Genomic DNA, 23330 nt, shown 5'->3' on the forward strand with positions numbered 1-23330 from the left:
GCTTTATTTCATATTTGTACTTTAATATGCTCTGTGAGAGTGGATAGTTACGTTTCAAGTTGTTGAAGAATATTATATTTAAGAAGACGTAATATTGTCTTGTGTAATGTGGACCCTGTGTTGCTAGCTTTGCTAACGATGCGTTTAGACTGCAGTGTGTTAAGTAAGCACATGGCGACTAGCATGTATGTGTTGCGTGTATGCAAATAATTGGAACAGACATTTTAGTTATTTAAAATGGTTTATTTGAACAAGTCACTAATGATTGCTGTTGGCTTTGTTTTTGCAAGGCCGGGTTTTTTTTCCCTCTTGTTCGTTTTGTTTTCCTCTCTTTTTTTTGAGTGTTTGGGAAACCACTGCTGTGATTTTGAATCTTGTCCGGGCCGTGGATTCCTGTTCCTGCTTTGGACTGTCAACGCTATTTTATTCCAGGTTTTTTGCCAGGAAAACTAGCATATTGACTTTGGCAGGTTTTAAACATGTGCGTTGGCACGTCACAACATTTCCTGATGTACTGAAGAGTCTCTCTGAAGGTGAACTGCTTGCTGGTATACAGAGATACTTCCTGGCTAGCTTACTCAGGTGTCGGAAGTCGACCTGATGGACTTGCCACCAAGTGAGAGGGTCCATCTCACTGTCTATGGTGGGACATATCATGTAGTTGTTCAGTTCAACTTCCACAGTGTGCGATGGTTCCATAGATGATGGAGCTGGGGATGTCTTGAAGAAACTGCCCAGGGACTTTTCGGCCTTCTTTAAGGTGACATCTGTTGGACCCATGCCCTGGTGATCTTGATTACTTAGGTCTTGCTCCTAAAATAGAGAAATAAAGTAAATACTGTAATCAAATTTAGTTATAGTGCATTATTTTGTCACTTACTATTGTCATATTAACATTTACCTTTGGCACAATTGCTTCAATTTCAGACATCACCCTGGCTCTGATGTCTGACACCTTGTCAGAGCTGATGTAGTTGGCTTTGAATCTGGGGTCCATAAAGGAGGTCATGTCCAGCAGTTCTTGAGTTGCTGGGTTGTCATACTTGGTGTTCATGTACTCTAGAATCTTCATCTTTATGAACTTTGTTAGATCACTGTCTTCTTCCTTTGCAGCAAGAATTGAGGTGTTCATCAAGTGAAGTACAGGTTTCACATATGAAACTTACGTAACTTTCACCTAATAGAGCATCTGTAAATTCTTGCAGAGGCTGCAATGCCTGGTTTACAGACTCCAGTACATCTAGGTCCTGCCAAGAAGGAACTAAATGTCTTGACTTTCTGTCTGCTGACAGGACGACGCTTATGGCCCGCTGCTGCTCTAGAACCCTCTGAATCATTCTCTGCCTCGAACCCCACCTTGTAGGGCATTCTGTGATGAGGGAGTGCTCCGGGAGGTTGTGCTCTTTCTGTGCTTTTTTCAGTTCCATTTTCCCCTTCCAGGTGTGGGAGAAATGTCCCACTAACTTTTTGCAGAGACCAACAGCTCGAGTAATGCGCTCATCACCTTTAACAACATTTTCTGAAGAGTAAAGAAAAAAACAAAACAAGGACATACAGGGTGAAAAAACATTGCAATATTATAATTACAATTTTATATACTCAGCAAAAAAAGAAACGTCCCTTTTTCAGGACTGTATTTCAACAATAATGTTGTAAAAATCCAAATAACTTTACAGATCTTCATTGTAAAGGGTTTAAACAATGTTTTCCATGCATGTTCAATTAACCATAATCAATTAATTAACATGCACCTGTGGAATGGTCGTTAAGACCTTAACAGCTTACAACTGCCCGAGTCACACCAGGAACACACAATCCCTCCATCAGTGCTCAGACTGTCCGCAATAGGCTGAGAGAGGCTGGACTGAGGGCTTGCGTGTTCCTGGTGTGACTCGGGCAGTTGTTGTGGCCATCCTGTACCTGTCACGCAGGTGTGATATTCGGATGTACCGATCCTGTGCAGGTGTTGTTACACGTGGTCTTCCACTGCGAGGATGATCAGCTGTCCTTCCTGTCTCCCTGTAGCGCTGTCTTAGGCGTCTCACAGTGCAGACGTGGCAATTTATTGCCCTAGCCACATCAGCAGTCCTCATGCCTCCCTGCAGCATGCCTAATGCACATTCACGCAGATGAGCAGGGACCCTGGGCATCTTTCTTTGGGTGTTTTTTACAGTCGGTAGACAAATCTCTTTAGTGTCCTGCGTTTTTAGAACTGTGACCTTAAATGCCTACTTTCTGTAAGCTGTTAAGGTCTTAACGACCATTCCACAGGCGCATGTTAATTAATTGATTATGGTTAATTGAACATGCATGGAAAACATTGTTTAAACCCTTTACAATGAAGATCTGTAAAGTTATTTGGATTTTCACATTATTGTTGAAATACACAGTCCTGAAAAAGGGACGTTTCTTTTTTTGCTGAGTTTATAACAGCATTTGAGATGTGAGCTATTTCAAACAGCCTTTGAAACTGTCAGCTACAATTTGCTAACCTCTGTGAAATATTTTTCCCCAAATAAACACATTCTTAAATATTACAATATGTGACCCTGCCTATGATAACCCAGCTAAAGTCATTTTTTGGCAACTCTGTTTTATACATAAAATAATTCTACATAATTTAAAGAACATTTTCTGAAAATTTTACCTTATCTTTAATACTGACCAAGTAAGGCCATGTCAAAGATTTGGCAAATTACAGGCTCAGAAAAACAGGTTTTTGAGAAATTTCAATGTATAAACAAACATTTTCAACACTGATGCATCTTTGAACCATAATTATCCTGACTGTGTCATATACCAAATTAAAGCTTACATTCTCCCATTTCAAGTGATATATGACACATTTATGGAAAAATTCCGCCATGGGGGATGGAAAAAAATTACCTCAGAGTTAGCGTCTGTCACGATCCACGGGTGAGCGAGCGGGTAAACAGGCGCACGCAGCCGGAGGTTCGGGGAAACAGGACTTTTAATAAGGCCGAGGGCGAACAGGAAGCAACGACACGTACTGTAACATAACAATGACTGATCTGGGGATGACTGACTCTGACAAGGACTAAATACACTAGACAAGCTGAGGGAAACGAGCAACAGGTGAGATCCATCAGGGAAGAACACGAGGTAATGAGGGGGGCGTGGCACACATCGGGATCGTAAGGAGCGGGACGTGACAGCGTCAAAGTCTTTTTTTTTTTGAGAGAGAGATGTATACCAAGCATAAAATGTCGATGAAATAGCCTGGTTAGATTGACAAAACGTTCATCTACCGAAAACAAAGCACTGTTTCTGATGTGTACACAGTGATACAAAGCAACACACACAGAAAGTATGGAGGGCTAAGAGTGCCAAAATTAAATAAATAAATACACCAATAATTAATTAATTAAATGTGCCATGAATTGTTTAAAATGGGAAATATAAAGAGAAACTATTACTTAAATGTGTCGAATTATTTAAAATGGGAAATAAAAATATTGTTAATTAAATGTGCCATGAATTATTATCTACCATTAGAAATAAAATCATTATTAATTAATTACATTTGTCATTTACAATTATTTCACTATTTATTTGATTTTGGCACTTTCATCACATCATGAATTAATTTTATCTGTCAGTGTGACCCATCAAAGTCAGTAGGCGGGACAAACAATGATCTATCTGGATCTTGTGCAGCCGATTGTTTTGGTCTGAAGCTGTGTCATTTCCAACATGGCGCTACCAATCATGGACCAGGCCCAATACTGCGCATGTATTCACATTTTGCGGCAGACCGTGATTCAGGGCATGGATGTCGTGTATCATCACTCATTGGTCACGTATTGTGAGATGGGTCATTGATGTTTATATTTGTAGTTCAGCCGTCATTTTATTGTGGTATTTAAACCATATTGCTTTGCCGACTGTAATATTTGCATCTGTGTGCGCGTTGCTATTAGTGCCTGACAGTAATCTTACATAAGGTTTTTCCCAATGGTATTGCTGAATAGATGCCTTTTCTTTAGAAATTGTAATAAAATTGAGGTGTATATCAATCTTGTGTACCCATATTGCTTATCAAGGGGCTGTGATATATGTACAGCATTTTCTAAAAAAAAAAAAAAAGTCACTCCAAAATAATAGTTAAGAACTTTTATTTGCAGAACATAAACAATGTTTATGTTGTGCGGTTTGGCCCAAGATAAAACAATCGGTCGTCTGTCAGAAACAAATATAATTTGCTTCATTTAGCACCACAAGACACAGCTGCCATAACTGACACGAGTGTGTAGTAATTACACTGATACAATTAAAAAAAGAAATGACTAAGGAGAAAAAAAAGCAGGCTTAGTTTAAGTAACTTCACAGCACATCGAACTGGGTAACATTAAAGTAATGTCACCTTTGACTGTAAAATTGATGGCCATACCTTGTATTTTACGTCGCTCCTTCTGAAGCACATTTGGCATTAAAGGCCTAATGCGAAATAAAATCTTTTAAAGTCGAAGGACTCCATCATTATCCTGTTAATTCTCTTTCCTCTCTGTCGACATTATCACCAAAAATCAACAAACGATGAAATGTGACGCGATGCCATAAAGAAGTCGCAAGCGTGCGCATGCGTAGTAGCGGAAGTTACATTTTCGGTAGGTGTAACATTTTCGGTAGTGACACCCCTACCTATATCGCTCAATTAAGGCCGTTGCGAAATTCTTCTTCTTCTTGATTATTATAGGTAGCAATGTAAAAACAAATATTGTCATCAATTGTCTCGGAGTATGTTGACGGGTCCCGTACCGATCCATTATCTGGGATCTATTTGTTTTGACTTGCTGTACAGGGTAACCAATCAGATGTTACTCTCGGTTGACGACCCGCAGTGACAGATAAAATTAATTCATGATGTGGTGAAAGTGCCAAAATTAAATAAATAGTGAAATAATTGTAAATGACACATGTAATTAATTAATAATGATTTTATTTCTAATGGTAGATAATAATTCATGGCACATTTAATTAAGGATATTTTTATTTCCCATTTTAAATAATTCATGACAAATTTAAATAATAATTTATCTTTATATTTCCCATTTTAAACAATTCATGGCACATTTAATTAATTAATTATTGGTGTATTTATTTATTTAATTTTGGCACTCTTAGTTCTCCATAATAAAGCGGCACCCGGCTAAAGTCTCTTTACCTGACGTGACTGCCGCGGATGCGCATTGATCTTAATGTCTGTATGCACTTTATAATGATAGAACAGTAGTTCCTAACAGAGGCGGAGTCAGACATTTTATACACCCGGGGCTTAGCCCCAAAGGGTAGTATGCATGTGGGATTGGGGGGGGGTGTCGGGGTTAGAAATGACTGAAAAACGTGCGGTGAAGTTGAAGATTTATTAGGCTGTGACTCTACTAACCTATCAGAAGCTTCTTAAGCTCAGAATGGAATCGTCTGGAGTTTTCTTAAAGACATATATATATATACTCCTAAATTTGATGAAAGTGAATAAAAATAGACATCTCTCTCTCTCTTTATTCTGACATTTAACTAATTCAAAAGATATTTCAATATTTATTTATATAAAACAAAAAAGTTTACTCTAAATTGATGTTTAACAGTAAAAAAAATGTTTTTATGTTTTTTCCCTAAAGTGTATGTAAATATTTGGTTTCAACTGTGAATATACTACTGAGTATTGAAATTCCTCTTTTTTTGCATAGAAATATATTGAACAACATACAAAGCATAATATATAAAATAACATTTACCTGAGTTTTTTTCTGTGAATGAAGCCCCTTATGTCCATTGTTGTGTACACCAGTACATAACTGAAACCGATTTAGAGTGCTTTATTTAGCCGTGGAGGGTAACAACTGAAAATATGAAATAAACACACATGTAACCTAAGACTCTCTAAAAAAACAGTTGTTGTTCGGCTTTTCATTTCGCCATTTCTTGATTCACTCGAAGAGCAAGTAACGTAATATGGGTCAAGTGATCAGTTTGATATCAATCTTTTGTCAGCGTCATATTTACATTAGCTATTTGTACAGTACGAATGATTTGCTTTGGTACCTGGTCAAACTTAAGCTCTCCTCGGTCTGCCTGTCTGCACTTCTCCTACAGCAAATTCGCAGGCAGCAGCTTCTCCCCCCTCGCTCACATGCGTAAGTGCTGTGCTCAGTCGCCTAGTGCCTGAGCTCGGATCATACCAAAATTATGGGGAATTTACGACTGTGCGCTATGTGCTTCGAATATTGTGTGTAGTTTTTGTTTTATACAGTTGTCAGTCAGGCATCTAACTATGAAATAAATTACACTCCAAAAGACCCTGGGCTTCTGAAACAACAACCCGGGCTTAAGCCCAGTAAGCCACCCCCCCGCTCCGCCAATGGTTCCTAAACAGAATAACACCCAAATCACCAGTTGTTTTTCCACATAAAGTAATCCCGAAGACGTTGTAAAAGCAATGTTTACGAAGCCAACCTCCAGTATTTTCCGGTGGAAAATGGAAACGTAAGGTGAATAAAATCACGAATTTCGCTATTTATCCTGTTAGAAATTACATTTCAAACATTACATCCGAAAACCTCAGTACATAATCTATCATTTACTGCAATAAACCCATATGGCATATTGTTGACATTTTTCACACTATGACTACTGTCACGCCCCGATCGTGTCGATCCTTCTGTGCCACGCCCCCTTCGTTAACCTCATCCCAGTCAGGAATATGATCTCGCAGTGATCTCATACTGATCTCACAGATTATCTCACACTATGAGTCTTCTGCGATAACACTGTGAGATCAATTTGAAATCACACATTGACCCCACGTTGATCTCATCAGTTTATCTCGTACTGTGAGATCATTATGATACCCATGTGATATCATGTTTATTATTTATAGATCAATGAAATGCATAAAAAATGTTGACCAAAGGTATTGGTTCATATATCATTTATTCAACATTCCAAAAGTATGATCCAACTGTAAAGTTTGAAGCATATTACACATGCATGTATAAAACTTTAAACTGTAAGACCCGTCAAGTAACTTAGTAATCAAGGAGTGTTTTGTCCACTTTTGCGGCGAACTCTGCTTGCTGCATTTGACAGGTATATTTCTAGCTGTTTGCCGGTCTCCCTCTTCACTGTTGTGGTAATTTCCTCCTTTCCTCGCTTTACCTTTATTTCATCAGACTCCTTGTAGAAGGATTTCACTGTTAATTATTTTAGAGAATAGTATCGGCAGCATTGGCAATATTATTGCATATACAGATATACAGATTTTGATCGTTTGTGTACTTACAAAAGATAGGCTACATTTTTCAAAGATGTCAGGCAGACTCTTCATATTTCTTGTTCCTGTTCGGTTGTACCTGGCCATCAGGCTGTCCGTCATTGAGGCCTTGAGAATGGCACGCACAGTTTCGCCTATTGATTTTTGTCCATAAGTTGCAACCATGAAACTTATCTGAACACATAATCAAAAGGAGGCACAATGATATATCAGATGTAACTAGATAAACGAATGGAGTGCATTAGTATTAAATATATGTTTGCTAACATGGTTTCATGGTGCCTCACCACAAGTTTCTTAAAGTTGGGATCTTCCAGCTTGCAACAGAACTCCTCAAACTCCTCAGGTGTGTCATGAATTTTTATTGCAAACACCTCTTCCCTTTCACCTTCTGGCAAGTGTGTTACCAGAGCTGCTTTTATTTTTGTTATGTCCTCCTGCATGATTGTAGCAGTCATCCGTATCTCCTCCACGGCCTTGAATGTTTCCACTGCAATATCTGAATTGAAATGGATAAATGTAAAATTTTTAAATCATATGGTCTAGGATACGGATTAGCATTTTTGGATCAAAGTTGGATGAAAAGAATATGTACAATATAAAACCTGATAAATATTACACTTACCACAAATTTTTTTGAGGTACGTTTCAGCTATGGTACCAGACGTAGTGGTAGGCTTACTGCCAGTCTCTATCAGCATAGGTTTAGTGCCAATCTCTAATTCTGGAGAGAATAAGGCATTAATATACTTATTTCAATATGCACGGTTGAACACTAGTTATTGCCTGATGGCCCTGGACCAGCTGAGGTACTCTGTGGGCAAGTAAGTCTGCACAGCACTTGCTTGACTGGGCCTGTGCTTTCTGGCCTATTCTAACACCTAATATTAAACCTGAATGACTTTTTCATGTTCCCTTTTGGTTTCATTGTGAATAAATTATTTAGATTGTGATAAAGGCATTACTAATGTCAAACTTGAAATTTCAAACTGTAAAAGTTTTATGGCTGTGCTTTTACAAAATTTCCCTGGGCGTGTGCATAATTCAGTCTGGCAACTAGCCCTACAATTTACTTGCCTGATTGTGCTAGTGGGTTATACATTTATTGTTCAACCCTAACATGATAATTTTGATACATTTCTCAATATGTAATGCAATATTTGAAATGTCTGCATAAATTTTCTAAACAGCTAAGAAGCACAGAACAGCTGCATATCCTTGAAATCTTAATTACCATATTAAATAAACATTGTTATTCAATAATCTGAAATACTAGTAGCAATGCCTTCCCCTGAGTAACCCAGGAATGTGACTACAATTGTCCAGTGGAGTATTTAGCTGCAGTATGCCAAAAGCATCATATTTTACAGTAATGATTTCTGAACGTAACACATTTTACCAAAGAGAAATATAAAATTACGATAGTAACCACCTGGAGAATATGCACAAGTGGGAGTCAGTGGGTAGGGTCTGGCTGATGTTGATGGGGGAGATTCTGTAGAATTAAATTGATGTAACAATGATTCTGTAAGTGACAGAAGATAGTACAATACAGTATAAGAAAGTCAAAATGTTTTACATTCACCTTTTAAAATCTCTCTACAGTGTGCCGGTGGTGTAGGCAGCACTGTGCTTGCAATGGGTGTTGATGAGGTTGTCTCTTTAGAACAGGGGTGGGGAACCTGATCCATGGAGGGCTGGTGTGGGAGCAGGTTTTTGGGATGGCCTCTCAATCAGCCAATGACAGTGGGTCCCCGGGACTGGAATTGAGAACCACTGCTTTATTATTGGCTGATTGAGAGGCCATTCCAAAAACCTGCACCCACACCGGCCCTCCATGGAACAGGTTCCCCATCCTTGCTTTAGAATGACATAATAAAAAATATTATTGAAATGTTATAGTCCAACATCAAAGTGTTTACCTTTGCAATAACATTTTAAGTGTAATACAGAACATTACCTTCTGTACTGTCATTGTATGGAGTGGGAGTAGGCAATGGCTTAAGTGCTAGGGATGATGCCTTTGGAGTTCTCTCTGTTCTGTCTTTTTTATTAAGGTTATCTATAAATTGGTAAAAAAAAAAAAAAGGATGCCACGTATTTTTCTCAACACATACATTTTGTACATTTTGCTGCAAGACCTTTTCATTGACATAAGCAGATAATAAAGAGGGAAGTGGCCTCAGTCTGTTCTTTTGATTCCGAAAGGATTCATTAGTCCTAGGAGCACCACAGTACAGAAACATCATCCTTCCATCAAACTTCCCACAAACTTCACAAAAATCGCATCCATGTCGACTATTGAATGCCACTGTTCCCTTGATAAGTGCTCTGGCAGGAGCATCACATATGAAGGACTTTATCTGAACTGGGATCATTTTGCCATCACCCACAGTAAGTCCAGATGTCATCAATTCTTTAGTTCTCTGGTAAAGTCTTCCAAAAAATCCAGGCTGGATGGCTTTTGTGCTCCAGAAAATAAAGCCACAATGAATGGTCCTGAGACAGGTAGATTTGTGATGCGACACTGAATAGGCCAAAGTGACAGATTAGTAGATTTGTAGATTGGAAGGCCATCTATATTGAAGCATAGTTCTACAACACTGATACTGTCCATGGATGTTGAAGAGAGCACTTTGTTTATGCTTTTGGCCACTCCAAAATAGGTGTAATCACCACCTAAAAACAAGTAATTCAACAATTAAAAAATGTCATCTAATAACATTTATCTTTAAAAGTAAAATAGGTCAGCTATGCAATAAGGTAACATTTGACACACAACCTTTGAAGGAAATGCATCCCATTGCGTATAAGTATAAACATATGCATGTATACATACATATGTGAGCAGATATGGGTTCTGCATTTTTATTCACCCTTTTCTGGTTCATTTTTTAATTTTTATGATGCAACAATATTTCAAACAAATGTAATACCTGATTTCTTGGAAACAGCTACACTTCTTGGAGTCTGAAGCAATGTTGTTGCTTGGGCTGGGAGGTCAAAGTTTGTGTGCTTCCGCAACACTGTTAGAAGCTTTGTAACTGTAGTAAGTGGCACACTGCATTCATTCACCCATTCCACTAGGGCATTTCTGAATGTGACTCCTGTGTCTTCACTATCATCTGTATCATCTTCACTTGACAAATATGATTTTCCTTCAGCTTCATCAATTGCCTTCCATATGGATGAATAGTCTTCCCATTTTGTAGCTGTAACACTACAGCCTAATTCATTATCATCATCCGAATCAATGATGTCATGAAGATTTAATTGTGTGGTCTCAGGTGGTGAGAAATTGTGCTTTGTGTGAGATTGTCTTCTTCTTCACTAAAATAATCAACAGGTTTGGGATTATTGGAGCCTGCAGTATCTTCAGTATTGTTTATGTTGATCTTGGTTAAAAGCTTTTTGGTGTTCCTCCTAGTCCACTGCTGAACATGTTGGGCTCTTTTTCTGGCAGCTGAACTCATCTTTTTTTTTAATATTACTTAACACAGATGTTACATATGACTTAAATCTGGAAAAGGAAAATTAAGATGATTTAAGACTTTTAAAGAACTCTACAGTACACTACGCTGATCTTCAGTGCCTAAATGCCTATTATCTCTGCAATATATGTCTTAGCAATAACACTGTTAATTGTAGGTTTCAGTTAGTTGAATTACATATGATTTATAACACTGAGAATTGTTATTTGGAAGTAAACAAATTTGTTAAAGTGTTCATCATATGAAAATTTCACTTTTCATTGCTTTTGCACACTCATTTTTGCACAATATTTTTATTTTTCGATTTTGTATTCTCAACTGAATATGGAAAGAACAAATGAGAAACAGATTGTGACTTTAAATTAATTTCAGATTTTGAATTCCGGATAAACATAACTGACAAAAAGATTATCAAAATTAGACAAGTAGAACGATTACTAGCACTCTTCAAACAGATAATAGCCATTAACGTTTCTATGCTAATTGCCACAGCCATTTCCCTCAATGGTTATAAAACTGAGTTAAAGGTAAACCTGGGCGGTATCGCCAAAAATGTCTTCACGACACAAATCTCAATACCAGTCGACATCGATGATCATCGTGATAAATACCAGGCCATTATTTTCCCCTCTTTAAAGGCTGATCTTTAATCAGAAAACAGATGGTTAATCGTAGTTATAAAATATTCTTTATCGTCAGAACGTGACAAACACTAGCCAAACAGTAGTAATGATGCATCTGGGACATTTTGCTGTAGGGCCTATTTTTGACCCCACTAGAAAGAGCTCTCTATATTAAAAAAAGGGTTTAAAGTATGCTGAAACGGAAATCCAAAAGAGCCACATGGACTCAAAAATATCGCAAATGGCTCATGAAGCTTCCAAATGGCATTTTGCTTCCGGAGTAGTAGATTAACATGTTATTTTAATCATCCCCGAAAAAAGATAGCATTCTTCCTATCGTTTCTTAATTCTCCGTGGATTAATTACTGTCAGGATTTCTCATGGACTGAATCTTACTGTGTACTTTCCTTTTCGGCTTCGCTGGATTACCCTTATTAAATGGGTTGCTTTAGACTTACCTGCTATTCCGGTGAGCTGCCCTGTTGATTCACCGGTTTTGTCTGTTGTCTACCTGCCCTATTACATTGTCATTTGTTTAATAAATCCACAGTTTTCACGGTCGTATTTGCCCCTCAAATGCGGCAACTCTAGTCCCCCCACTCCACCCCCAGCCATCTGTTTTAAATCGTATGGAAAGCATAATAACCGTCAGCTATATTGATATAGACGGAAATTATATATCAATAATTATCGTTGCCGTTTTATCATCCGGCCCTAGTTCAGGGAAGTCAAAACCCACTTAAATATGGATCTTATACTATTTAAATAAAATGTCTTGTACATTAATGTTAAATTTTACACACCTTTTTTGCCTTTTGTGTTAAATTCATGTAAAACTGTATCTGAGCTGTGTAGTACAGTATTTAGCGCCAAAATTATGCTCAGTTGCGCATGCGTGATAGGTTCAGTCAGAGGCTATATAACTTTACCATTAGGCAATGGTCAGCAATCGCCTTGGGCGCCACAAATGCCATATAATCTTATAAGAAACTTTTTTATCGTTAATTTATTATATCTTTGTAAAACACCATATGTTAAAATGGCATCAGAAACTGTCATTCTTTGTGTCTCAGACCACCCGCCACCCCTCAGTCTCCAATGTGGATTATTCCTTGATCTTACTGCGCATGTGTATAAACGCCTTGGCTTGGTATATAGGTTGTAGAGTAGTGAACAGAAAATATCAGTATTTAGAAAATATGCCAAAGGAAAATGTTAGCGCAGCAGATAATTTATTTAAAGAAATCCAGTTTTGTCCCCCTCCCCGTGTAGGGGCTCTATAGCTACTTTTTGTTATTTACTTGCTTGTTAAAAAATGTGTGCTACAGGATGCGCGTCTTCCTTTGGGAAGCTGGGGGCGATTTAAGCTGCATTTATCCCACAACCTCTAAATGTCATCTGTATCTACATGAATACAATGCGTAAACGCACTATTTTGATTTGGTCCTAGGTTAGCTTTATTAATATTTATGGGTTAAAATGGATGGATGGGGGAGGGGCGTATCTATCTTTGCTTATTGGCCTACAAATCACTTAATCTGCTTCTGGGTACAATATGATGTTATGGGTATCTCACAGTGATATCAGACAGGTGATATCATCATGTGATGTCACTGTGAGATCATTATGAGATTATGGTTTGATCTCATATACGTTAGATATCTATGACATCGTGGTGATATCTAATATATATCATGTCCTGACTGGGAGGATTCTTCAGCCAATCAGTCCTCTAATTAGTAACATAATTAGGGAGTTGCAGCGAAAACCCGCATACACACCGGCCCTTTGCGGATAAGATTGGCCACCCCTGTTCTAAAACCTCAAATTTTCCAGTCCTATCCTGGTTATTAGAGAAAACAAGATCAAGAATGGCTTCTCCCCTGGTGGGAAATTTAATAAACTGAGTAAAAAAGCAATCCTGCACCAATTCCACCATCTCATATTACTGCATCTCACGTCTCACTGTATCCCTAGTAAATTAAATTCAACCATAATCACCACATCATTTTTATCACTCATAATCCTGATATTGTTGTATAACATTCTGCTTTCCTCCACAACTACATTAGGTGCTCTATAGCAAACACCGACAATAATAATAGGCACTTTATTGATTTGCACGGGGAAATTTTCTTTACACCTCCCACAACTTGCTCTTTGTAAAGTAAGCTCTTCACAAAGGGCAGCCACCTGTTGGGGTGCCCAGAGAGCTGGGGGTTAAGGGCCTTGCTCAAGGACCCACACATGTGGTGAAGATGGGTTTGAAGTGTTGACCTTCCGCCACACACTGCCTACTGACAATTAGGCCATTTGAGTTTTCAGCATCTAATTTTACCCATACAGCTTTTGTACTTTTATTTTTTTCTGTGAGCTCCCTTGCCTGCAAGTTTTCTGTTATCTATGTAACCTCAACCAGGGGGGAGAGGGGGGCACTAAAAATGCCTCATCACAGGTCTAAGTGATTCAAGATTCAAAGTGTTTATTGTCATATGTACAGTAGAAAGTGCATTTCTCTGTACAATGAAATTCTTAATTTGCTGTCCACGCAAAAAATGCCAAGGTACAATAAAATAGAAAAAATAAATAGGAGAATAAATACTTTAAGTGTAATGTGCAAAAGAGCTTAATGTGCAAAAAATTACAGTATGAGGTAGTATGATGTATGAGGTACTGATGACGTCGTGGAGTTTGCCGAGCACTGCTGTGGAGTTAGCTAGGGTGACCAGATAATCCATGTCAGGGAGGACACTTTGAGCTACTTCAGGTTTTACAAACTACTTTCAAATTGAAAGGCTCCTGTGCTCGGCTAATTAGTTCAGCTCTTCTTGTGCTTTGATTGGTTTATTTCCTTGACTGAAAGACTCATCCAGCTGTTTCACATTAGCATTAGTGACACATGCATGATTATAGGAGACTGACCAATCAGCACACAGCAAGAGCTCAGTGCTCAAGTGAAATCCAGGTCCGTTTAATTGAAATGGTAATTTACAATTCCTGTCCTAGCTCAGAGTGTCCTCCCTGACATGGATTATCTGGTCACCCTAGAGTTAGCTCACGGCGGGATGTAAACAGCGGCCAAAAACACAGCAGAGAATTGATGTGTTCACCAAACGAACAATGAAATGGAGACTGTGTACAAAGCATAACTCCACTTTAATAAAATAAAACAAAGCATAAGCTTAAGCCCACATAGAATACACTAATACAACTCAAGAATAGAAATTAAATCAAAATGAAACCCCAAATCAATAAAAAAAGAACAAACAACCCGTCCACCCCCATACAGGTAACAACACACAATTCATGCAAGGGGCGAGAAGGTCCGCGACCAGGACTACCCCCCCCCCCAGAGGTAGGATTAACCAGGCCTACACCAGCCTAGCTGAATTAATGCAGTTCTTGCACACACACAAAAACCCAAGGCACTACAAACAATCCCCAAAGGCCTGAGCACTGCACACCCACAACATCACACTCCCACGAGGTCAACCCTGGCATCAGAATCCCCACTCAAAGAAAAAGAAAAACTAGAAAAAATACAAATAAAACACCATACTAAATCAAACAATATACATGGAGATGGTCTGACAGCTTAATATCCTTCGCCTATCCGTATTACATACAGGGCAAACAATGTCACTAAGCAATTTATTGGGGAAAAACAGTGGTTACATAAACCACCTTTAAAAGAAAAATAAAACCAACAACACACACATCAGTTTCGATCAATCCCTATATTCTAAGTAACCACTTAAAATACCAAAGTACCTTAGCCGCATTACCCAGCCGAACGGACCCAACGTGGTGGCATGTAGCCTAAAAGCAGAAATCACCCATTACAAGTTGCCTTCTTTCACTGCACAAAACAGCAATAAATGTTAGATCTTGTACAATAAATAAGGTTACCTGTACGAAAGCTTCACCTGTCCCAGACAACGGCACTTAATCTGTGGTGGCCTCTCTTCAGGTACCCCTTCAAAACTGGGATGCTGCTTGCCTATTAACAGCCAAGCAACCTTCTGCATATACCACTGTTTCACCGCCGCCGACAAACTAATGCAGAACACGGATGCTTTTCATGCCGCATGAACAGCAATTAAAGAAGGGAGCCGGAAATGGCGAACCCTGTAACTGCAGCCACTATGACTATGTCATACCACATGACCTGGGTGTAGCCCGATATCCCTCCACCCCAACATTGCCGGAGACCACTCCCACCTGTCACATGTACACTGCAACACCACCTCCCTTCTTGCCTGTCTGGTCTCTACAGAACAACGTGTAACCATCCATATATTCTTCTCCATCATTGACACTCATCCATGTTTCTGTTATTCCTATAATGTCATAAAAGTCTGATGAAATAAAAGCCTCTAAATCATAAATTTTGCTTATAATACTCCTAGTGTTTAAGTACAGACAGCAAAGTGCAGTGCCCACTTTTAATATTATTTTGGGCTTTCCGTCTCCTCCCACCTATATTCTTAACTAACCTCCCTGCCCCCCAATCCCTAGCTTAAACACTCCTTGACTACTCTACACATATGCCTCCCCAATACACTGGTTCCACTCCAGTTCAGTTGCAGCTTGAACAGATCCCACTTATTCTACACCACCCTTTTAGCCCCACGTTTAATCTCCTTAGCTAAATTAGCCTGGCTTGTGTGTGGCACAGGAAGTATCCCAGAGAATACCACTGTGTAAGTGCAGAATAGACCGATGCTATTTTTATGTTGTTGGAGGGAAGAGGCTAGTGGGCAATGGGAATCATTGCGTGCGTTCGACTTCATGCAGCCGCTTACAGCGCTGGCTTAAAGCAATGCGTTCTGCTCCCAACACAATGCATCATGGTTAGATTTTTTTGTCCAACTTCAGTGGGCGCTGCAAAATGTCACCACATGTCACCATGTCACATGGTACAAAAACCTCGTGAGAGCAAGACGATTTAAGACAGATTGTGCAGTACTGTGGATGCCCGAACTGCGATCCTGGCCCCATCTGCGAACGCATGCGCACACTGGTTTTCCATATACGTCACCATTTGATCTGTATACTGACTGCCTGGCTGTGGCTGTCCAATCTGCGATTCTTGTCCGATCTGTGTACGCATGCGCAATACCAGCTACCCAGCGTGGCAGTGAAGCTGTAGTTACAGTAGGAAAAATGCACGGTCAGACTTTTTTCCAAAATCTTATAAACCATCTCTTAGGTAGAAAATTAGTCGGGGGTCTCTAAGCTAGGTGTCAGGGTAGGGTGACCACCTAATCCATGTCAAGGTGGGACACTATGAGCTACTTCAGCTTTTACGAACTACTTTAAAGCTGAAAGGATTCTGTGCTCTGCTAAAATGTTTGGTTAGTTCCTAGATTGAAAGCCTCATCCAGCTGTTTCGCATTAACATTACCGACGCATATGCATGATTATAGGAGACTGACCAATCAGCATACGGCAAGAACCCAGTGCTTAAGTGAAATCCTGGTCCTTTTAATTGAAATGTATGAAATGGTAGTTTACAAATCCTGTTGTAGCTCATAGTGTCCCTCCTGACATGGATTAGGTGGTCACCCTATGTCAGGGTCAGCCCCTGCTGTGGTCCTACCGTGTCCCTTCCCCGTTTGGCCAGCAGGCATCGCTGGTCATCCCGTTCTATATGTTAGTCTTTGTTCTCCCCTGTTACCTGTCTGATCATGTGGCTCAATGTCTTGAGCATCCAGTTGTCTTTGTACCTTCTGTCCTGTGTTTGAATCCCACCTCCTGTTTTATTTTGCTCCCTAGTGTTTCAGTTGAGTTTGTCTAGTTATTTGCATTTGTCTAGTTATGTGATTTTGTATATGGTTTTTGGTTTTGTTCCTTGTGCCCCTGCTTGTGTCTTTACCTGTTTAAAGTTCCTAGTATTGGTTTCTGTTTCCCTGTTTCCTTGGTTAGTTCTTAGTTTCCCTGTGTTGCTCCTTTGAGTTTATTAGTTTCACCTGTGCCCTGTTGTCCTGGTCTGTTAATTAGTCTCACCTGTCCTGTGTTAGTCTTATTACCCAGTTTTGGTTTCTGTATTTAAGTCCCTGCTTCTGTTCTGTTCTCTAGTGGTTTGTTGATTGTGGTTGTGTGTTAGTCGGTTTGTATTGCTTGTGTTTCATGGTTGTTGTTTCAGAGATTCCCAGTATTAGTTGTGTATTTAGGTTTTGTTATTTAGTTTTGTTAATTAATCCCTTTTTAGTTTTTGACCCCTTGTGGTCCTTTTATTTTGTTAGCCCTTCCTTGTTTTTCTTAATTCAGTTAAACCCTGTTTTGTTCTTTGAGCCGCAAGTGGGTCGTCAACCCTTTTTTTTTTTTTGTGTGCCTGCACTATGCCTCGTTCCCGTGCCCGAGCCGCCCGCAAACATGACAGCTAGGGACATGGGCGAACTGTGCCGTGTATCCCCAAACTATACGATCAAAGGTATGCTAATTTATATCTGCTTGTTTCACACGGTGTGAGATCGAGTTAAGTACCGGTATATGTGTTATTGAATCTGTATAATTTTCTTGCATAGAAGTACTGGTGTTTGTGCAACCGTGTGAAATTTGACATCGATCCATCCAAAATTTAGGTTATTTTAATTTTTAATATTTAAAGTATTTAGGCATAATTAAGTTTTCTCAATTCTAAACAGAAGATTCTCATTAAGAAGGAAATGTTTACCATCTATGAGCTTAAACTGTTTCTGTAATGAACATTTCTGTGTGAGGACATTCAAGCAAAAGTGCCTGCTAATCACAGAATGAACACAAAATTTGGGGCTACACTTATTTTTTCCTGTTATGTAGTCTAGTCTATATCAGAATTCTGGTGTTAGATATCCTATATCAAAAAAAGGCATACATACTGCGAAATAATTTTTGCATGTTCTTTAATTTATCAGTTGTCAAATTTATTAAGGTTTTGGTTACTGTAATATATTGTACTACATTTAAAATGTGAATACTTGTGTATGTTGAATACATACTTTCATTCTATGGAAGTAATGCTGTAGAATCAAGGAATTATTTCTATGTTTCAAACATTTTATCAAATTCCAAAGGAGCATTTCTTACACAGTAACAGAAAAGTAAGGTTTATGTTTAAGATCAAGCATAGACCATGACAAAAAGGTTTCATGACCAAAAACAGTGGAGATTTTACTGTAGACGAAACAAGGCACAGGGGTCACAATATTTGGTAGTACCTGTCAGATTTTGTGACCCCAAAGCAACAAGGGAAAAATCAGTGACTCTACAGTGGAAAAACACCTCAGGTGACTTGTCATCATTGTTCATGATAATATTAGAAAGATTTCTTGACTGGGTTGCACCCTCAACCTTCAGCAGAGGGGTCACAATATTTGATAGCAGCCACCAAATCTTGTGACCCCAAAGCAACAAGGGAAAAATCAGGGACACTGCAGTGAAAAACACTTCAGCTGCATCACCAGAAATAGAAATTGTAATCCTGGAAAGATTTCATAACTGGGGTGTACAGGTCAGCTCTGGCAAAGGGGTGACTAATTAACACCACTTTCATAAGGTTTTGTGACCCTGGTGTGGCTACTGAACAAGCAACAATGTTGCCTGAAGATGAATGGTACAATGTGCTGAGTGGGTCTTTAGAAAGACATGTTCATCGCGTTCATACGCTTTAGACAGCTGTTGTCTCATTATATCCAGCATTCTTACATTTACTGACACCTGAAAATCGGCTTGCCACCCGTCTGTTTTCAATACGCCATGGTCTAGTATAATACAGTAAGGAGCATTTTATTCCAGCTCGAGTACGACACGATCCCGCATTATTTACGCAGTTTATATTTTTCGCGTTGTGGTTTAGCGCTTCTAGTTTTGACATTGATGAGACGCCATACTTAGATTGCTTCCGCGTTTGATACGATTTCCTGATTATAAGTGAAAGTGAAAGTACTTTGAAGTTGGAGTCGCCGTTTTGTCAAAACACGAATAAGATTCTGGAATACTAAAAATACATTTTGTATCGCAAGGTAAGACTATACAGTAACCCTTTCACATTCGCACAGACTTGGTTATTCGCGGGATGGCTTGAAACGATTGAACAGGAATGACCTGAAAATTGCCGAAAGATCTCAGAAAGTCGCAGACGACGCGTAAGCCAAAAGCAGTACTGAAATTAATTTGGATCACATAAAGTTACATAATATATAAGAATGAGTAATACATAAGATTAATATTTGTTAGTGCAAGTGCAAGGGATTATATCTCTCGGCTAGCCTGGGAACGCCTCGGTGTCCTCCCTGAGGAGCTGGTAGAGGTAGCTGGGGAGAGGGAGGTCTGGGTGCCTCTCCTGAAGCTGCTACCCCCGCGACCCGAACATCGGACAAGCGGCAGATGATGGATGGATGGATGGAGTGCAAGTGCATCCTATTCGATTAACATTAAAAGTGTTTGAGTACACTGCACATCTCAAATTAAATCCAAATCACTGTTTAATGTTGCATTACTTGTCACCAGTACACAGGCACTATATATGTGAGTGAAATGCTTGTGTGCAAAGCCTCTTGAAGCAACCGTAGTAAGACTTGAATTAATCAAAGTATGAGCATAAATATATAAAACAAAATATTTGACAAATCTATGTACAAAAGTGTATGCAGTTGTGCAATATGAATGTACATTTAAATAATGTGCAGAAGAGCATCATGTGCAATGTGTGGTAAATGGCTGTCTGCAGTCTGATGGCCTGATAGAAGAAACTGTCTCTCAGTCTGCTGGTCCGGGATCACATGCTGCAGTACAGTCTGCCTGACTGTAGCAGCCTGAAAAGTCTATGGCTGGGGTGACTGGGGTCTTTGATCTTCCCCACTTTCCTCAGGCACCTCTTGATGTAGATGTCCTAGAAGGAGGGAAGCTCACCTCCTATAATCCTCTCAGAGCACTACACCACTCTGCAGAGCTTTGCAGTTGTAGGTGGTGCTGTTGCCGTACCAGGCAGTGAAGCATCCAGTAGGGATGCTCTCAATGGCACAGCTTTAAAAAGTCCTGAGGATGCGGGGGCTCATTCCAAACCTCTTCAGTCTCCTGAGAAAGAAGAGATGCTGCTGCACCACCTTCACAGTTTTGTCCATGTGAACTGTCCATGTGAGGTCCCCTACCAAGTGCACTCTGAGGAAATGGAAGCTGCTCACCATCTCCTCAGCAGTGCCAATCATGGTGATGGGGGTGTGTGCTCCTGCGGGTAGTGTGTGGCTCAGTGGGCTAAGCCTGTGTGCCTGTAATCACAAGGTCGCTGGTTCAAACCCAGCCTCAGCACGTCTGTGGGTCCTTGAGCAAGGCCCTTAACCCCCAGCTCCCTGGGTGCCCCAACCGGTGGCTGCCCTTCGCAGACAACTTACTCTACAAAGAGCAAGTTACTCTACAAAGAGCATCAACAATGATGTTGAATGCTGCGCTGTAATCTACAAACCGCAGTCTCACATATGTGTCCCTCTTCTCCAGGTGGAATAGGGCAGTGTTGAGAGTCAGGGCTATGGCGTCCTCGGTGAACCAGTTGTGGTGGTATGCTAATTGCACTGGATCCAGTGAGTCGGAGTGCAGGGCAGATGAAGTCTCTGACCAGCCTCTCAAAGCATTTGCTTACGATGGAGGTCAGGGCAACTGGTGATGATGGGGGGTGATGATTGTTGAAGATTTGGGTACAGGGATGATACTTTATTCTAGATATTATTGCAGCGAAACATATTGTTTGAAACGATTTGAAGCAGGCAGGATCCACAGACAGGGAGAGGGAGAGGTTGAAGATGTTCATGAACACTTCAGCCAGCTGAGATGCGCAAGACCTGAGGACATGGCCGGGCCAGCAACTTTACTAGGGTTCACTCGCCTGAAGCTCTCATACACATCCTCCGCGCTGCTAACAGTGAACACCACTGTTGATTCCCTGTGTGTATTTTGGACAGAAAATATTGTAATGTCAGCAAGCTGGCTCCCATACAGGAGTGCTCATTTACATCTCCCATCTCATGCAGCATGGGTGCCAACCCATCACAGAGTTCTGATAATTATTCCTGTATAAATCTATAAAATTATGACACATGGCACGAACTCCCTGAAATTCCACACTAAGTTAAGTGTAATACTACATATGAAATGTGTCAGAATAATTGAATGGAGACCCACATGTCTAAGATCAATGTAAAGTACTGAGTACAGATATTGTGTACGTATCCTTTGTGTTCACAGAGACCCCAGCAGCAGTCATCTGGCACAAAAATGGAGGGAGATGCCTCTGAAATGAGCCCCTCTGTGCGATGTAAGAAGAAAGGACCTGTTTCTGAAATTTGCCCCTCTTTGGAGTGTAAAAGAAAGAGAACTGAGAGGTAAGCCTGTGTTTGCACTTCTTTAACTTACACTGTAAAAAATTGCTTCTAAAAAGTACAGTAAATTATTGGCAAAAAGTTGCCAATAAAGAACTGTAAATGTATAGTAATATACCATGAACAATATTGCGGTACATTACTGTGACAGAAAAAATAATTTACTGTAAAAATTAGTTTTACTGTTTCTATTTACTGTATTTTACTGTAATTCACATTTTCAGTAATATCTTGTGAAGTCATGTTTTACAGTTAATGTAAATACAGATTTCAATATTTAACTTACTGTAATTGAATTAATTACAGTAATTATCTGGCAACTGCAGTTGCCTATAAAGAACTGTAAAAATACATCTGAAATTGAATGGTCTCATTTGTATAACCTACAGAACAAAGAACACATTGTACTATTTAGTATTTTAATGTAAAATATGCAAAACATCACAACAATGATTACCAATACTAAGTCAGTAAACACTGGAAAATAAGCATCCTACTATATTGCAAACAACCTTAATGACAACAACGAAGTAGATTCTCTTTCCTCTACACCTGACTCAGTATTCAGCCAAATGTTCTGACGGCAATTCACCATTGAAAAACTGTATCTGAACATGCCTAATATAAAAACCAAGCTAACATTACTGGTACATATAAACATACTACATTCAACATGGAGTCATATTACTGCATAACGAGAATGAGGTAGTGTAATTGCGTACAGTCATTTCCAAAAATTTTTAGAATGACACAAGTATTGGTTTTTACAAAGTTTGCTTCAGTGTTTGTCAGATGTTTCTATGGTATACTGAAGTATAATTACAAGCATTTCATAAGTGCCAAAGGCTTTTATTGAGAATTACATTAAAGTCATGCAGTCAATATTTGCAGTGTTGGCCCTGGCATGCTGTCAGTCAACTACGGAGCCAAATCCTGACTGATGGCAGCCAATTCTTGCATAATCAATGCTTGGAATTTGTCAGAATTTGTGGGGTTTTGTTTGTTCACCCGCCTCTTGAGGATTGACCACAAGTTTTCAATGGGATTAAGTTCTGGGGAGTGTCCTGGCCATGGACCCAAAATGTTGATGTTTTGTTACCCGAGCCACTTAGTTATCACTTTTGCCTTATGGCACAGTGCTCCATCATGCTAGGAAAGACATTGCTTGGATGGTTGGGAGAAGTTGCTCTTGGAGGATGTTTTGGTACCATTCTTTATTCATGGCTGTGTTCTTAGGCAAAAATTTGAGTGAGCCCACTCCCTTGGCTGAAAAGCAACCCCACATGATGAATGGTCTCAGGAAGCTTTACGGTTCGCATGACACAGGACTGATGGTAGCGCTCACCTTTTCTTCTATGGGCAATCTTTTTTCTGGATGCTCCTATCAGTCGGAAAGGGGATTCATCAGAGAAAATGACTCTCAGCAGTCCAATCCCTGTGCCTTTTGCAGAATATCAGTCTGTCTCTAATGTTTTCATGGAGATAAGTGGCTTCTTTCCTTCCCTTCTTAACACCAGGCCATCCTCCAAAAGTCTTTGCCTCACTGTGCATGCAGATGCATTCACAC

General features: G+C 39.6%; 2 protein-coding genes across 7 annotated transcripts in view; one reads left to right on the forward strand and one right to left on the reverse strand.

Annotated features, from left to right (window-relative positions):
- Window positions 1-246: 246 nt before the first annotated feature.
- On the reverse strand, window positions 247-19312 carry LOC140593410 (E3 SUMO-protein ligase ZBED1-like). 6 transcript variants are annotated; one of them, XM_072717797.1, is made up of 10 exons: window positions 10231-19312; window positions 9255-9973; window positions 8727-8819; window positions 7920-8018; window positions 7582-7793; window positions 7304-7468; window positions 5760-7197; window positions 1357-1519; window positions 902-1105; window positions 247-813 (listed from the first exon to the last, which is right to left on the reverse strand). In XM_072717797.1, exons 8-10 carry the CDS (start codon window positions 1366-1368, stop codon window positions 424-426), a joined length of 606 nt encoding a protein of 201 aa, XP_072573898.1. In that variant the 5' UTR covers window positions 1369-1519; window positions 5760-7197; window positions 7304-7468; window positions 7582-7793; window positions 7920-8018; window positions 8727-8819; window positions 9255-9973; window positions 10231-19312; the 3' UTR covers window positions 247-423. The 6 variants fall into 6 exon arrangements, with proteins under 6 accessions (XP_072573898.1, XP_072573894.1, XP_072573895.1 ...); XM_072717793.1 differs by lacking the exons at window positions 247-813; window positions 902-1105; window positions 1357-1519 and having other exon boundaries at window positions 6938-7197; window positions 8727-8789; XM_072717794.1 differs by lacking the exons at window positions 247-813; window positions 902-1105; window positions 1357-1519 and having other exon boundaries at window positions 6938-7197; window positions 7304-7402.
- Window positions 19307-23330, forward strand: part of LOC111839477 (uncharacterized) — a 99912-nt gene continuing 95888 nt past the window's right edge. The window contains exons 1-2 of the mRNA XM_072717791.1: window positions 19307-19414; window positions 21630-21766. Of these exons, the coding sequence (XP_072573892.1) occupies window positions 21660-21766 (107 nt within the window). The 5' untranslated portion in view covers window positions 19307-19414; window positions 21630-21659. The remainder of the gene's footprint in view (window positions 19415-21629; window positions 21767-23330) is intronic.

This window comes from Paramormyrops kingsleyae, chromosome 11 (genome assembly GCF_048594095.1).
Source record: "Paramormyrops kingsleyae isolate MSU_618 chromosome 11, PKINGS_0.4, whole genome shotgun sequence".
Taxonomy (NCBI): Eukaryota; Metazoa; Chordata; class Actinopteri; order Osteoglossiformes; family Mormyridae; genus Paramormyrops; species Paramormyrops kingsleyae.

What these genes read in the sequence shown, in the direction of transcription:
- LOC140593410 (XM_072717792.1), bottom strand. Translation starts at nt 9,705, where the DNA reads ATGACATCTGGACTTACTGTGGGTGATGGCAAAATGATCCCAGTTCAG. An exon ending in CACTTGTGCATATTCTCCAG is followed by an intron (nt 8,019 to 8,726) that starts GTGGTTACTATC and finishes TATTCTCTCCAG; the next exon opens with AATTAGAGATTGGCACTAAA. An exon ending in CCAACTTTAAGAAACTTGTG is followed by an intron (nt 7,469 to 7,581) that starts GTGAGGCACCAT and finishes TTATGTGTTCAG; the next exon opens with ATAAGTTTCATGGTTGCAAC.